Genomic DNA, 1,531 nt, shown 5'->3' with positions numbered 1-1,531 from the left:
CCTCTTCTGGTTGCTGTCCCATCGTTTCTTAATTTTCTTGCTCCCTTGTCATCTTTTCTGTATTCTAATTTCCTTCTCTAGAATCTCACACGTTTTTTACGTCTCATTTCATCACCTTTTTTTCGTATCTTTTAATTGAGTGCTAATATTCTTTCTAACAGTCATTTACTCGTTAATCTAAAGTTTGACAATGATCTCATTATTCTGCCTTACTTACAGGAAGGTATACGTTTTCGCTAAGAGCTATGAAAAAGCTTCTGTGCATTTATTTATATATTATTTTTAAAGCTTTTGATTTCTGTTACTGTATGTGTTTATGGACCAGAGCTTTCTGAGAAAATATGAATGGAATAAATACAAGATGATATACGTAACTGTTAACACATTTATGACAAAAATAACATCGATGTCTACAAGAAACATGAATAAATAAGCATATCATAAATACGGATAAGTATTTTGGCAGGGAGAAATACCAAACTATGTTGGCTGGAAACAAGACAGTTCACTTGCCCGCAAACAAACGCTTGTAACGAACTTGTACTTCCTCTCTCCGACCTTCAAAGTTATTGTACTTTAAATCAGGTAAAAAAATCCTGATTCAAATAATCGACTCCTTCGTAAGGTGCTGGGAATCCTAGAAAGCCCTGTTTCTGACAACACCGTCCTCCGGCGCCTCCCACTTCTTCGCTGCCTCTGCGAGCGCGTCCAAGACGGACACCACGGGCTCCAGCGAGCGACTGTTTAGAGGAATTCGGGTTAGAATGAAGTGATTATATCATACAACTTGAAAAACAAAAAACAAAAACAACAGTAAGTAATGATGCCCCAGATATCTTCACTTAATCTTTCTACTATCCGTTGCTAATTAGAATATTTTTCTTTTATTTGAAAACTTACCTGCCACGAAGAGACTGGCTGAGCCCTGTCTGGCCTACGCTGTCCCAGGCGTTGGCCGCAGAGGAGAGCAGATTCCTGCCATAGGGCGTGGGGCTCTTGGTGAAAAAGTCCAGGACCAGCAGGACGACCAACACCGCCAGAGCTACGAAGCCCACCGTCTTGAAGTCCAACTTGCCGAGCCAGTTACTGAGGTCGGTGTTGATGAAGTTCCTGAGGTCGACGTTGCGAAGACTCTCCTGCAGCTGGTACATGACGGGGGCGAGGGCGTTGGAGGCCATTTGGCTGCAAGGAGAACAAAGGAAACACAACATCAAAATCTGGAATAACAGTTCCTCTAAAAGCGAAAGGTAGATATCAAAAACTAAAAGCAGGGACAGCAAAACGCGCCAAAAAGACACGAAACAAAAACAAAACTCCACCTTGTGTGCGCAGCGGAAAGTGAAAGTGACGTGTTCTCGTGGTCGGGCGCCGCAGACTGATGTTTGGCCCAAGTCTCGTGGGTTCTTATATACGAGTGAAAGACCGACCACCTTTGCGGAAACTCCTCGAAAAAGACGAACCGGATGTTGTGAGGAAGACCATCATTTCATTTCGGCAACAATTCAGATCATTGAAGGTTACGTTGTCTTGG

General features: G+C 42.7%; 1 protein-coding gene across 1 annotated transcript; it reads right to left on the bottom strand.

The window, feature by feature from the left end:
• Positions 1-365: 365 nt before the first annotated feature.
• LOC119587810 lies at positions 366-1,375 on the bottom strand. Its single transcript, XM_037936509.1, has 3 exons — positions 1,320-1,375; positions 901-1,182; positions 366-740 (listed from the first exon to the last, which is right to left on the bottom strand). Exons 2-3 carry the CDS (start codon positions 1,176-1,178, stop codon positions 638-640), a joined length of 381 nt encoding a protein of 126 aa, XP_037792437.1. The 5' UTR covers positions 1,179-1,182; positions 1,320-1,375; the 3' UTR covers positions 366-637.
• Between the last annotated feature and the right edge of the window lie 156 nt (positions 1,376-1,531).

The sequence above is a fragment of the Penaeus monodon genome, chromosome 23 (assembly GCF_015228065.2).
Source record: "Penaeus monodon isolate SGIC_2016 chromosome 23, NSTDA_Pmon_1, whole genome shotgun sequence".
NCBI lineage: Eukaryota > Metazoa > Arthropoda > Malacostraca > Decapoda > Penaeidae > Penaeus > Penaeus monodon.
This window is presented reverse-complemented; position numbering and strand designations above follow the sequence as displayed.

Coding starts and splice junctions, on each gene's coding strand:
- LOC119587810 (XM_037936509.1), bottom strand. CDS start 1,178: ATGGCCTCCAACGCCCTCGCCCCCGTCATGTACCAGCTGCAGGAGAGT. Junction 741..900: donor AGCCAGTCTCTTCGTGGCAG/GTAAGTTTTCAA, acceptor TCCTCTAAACAG/TCGCTCGCTGGAGCCCGTGG.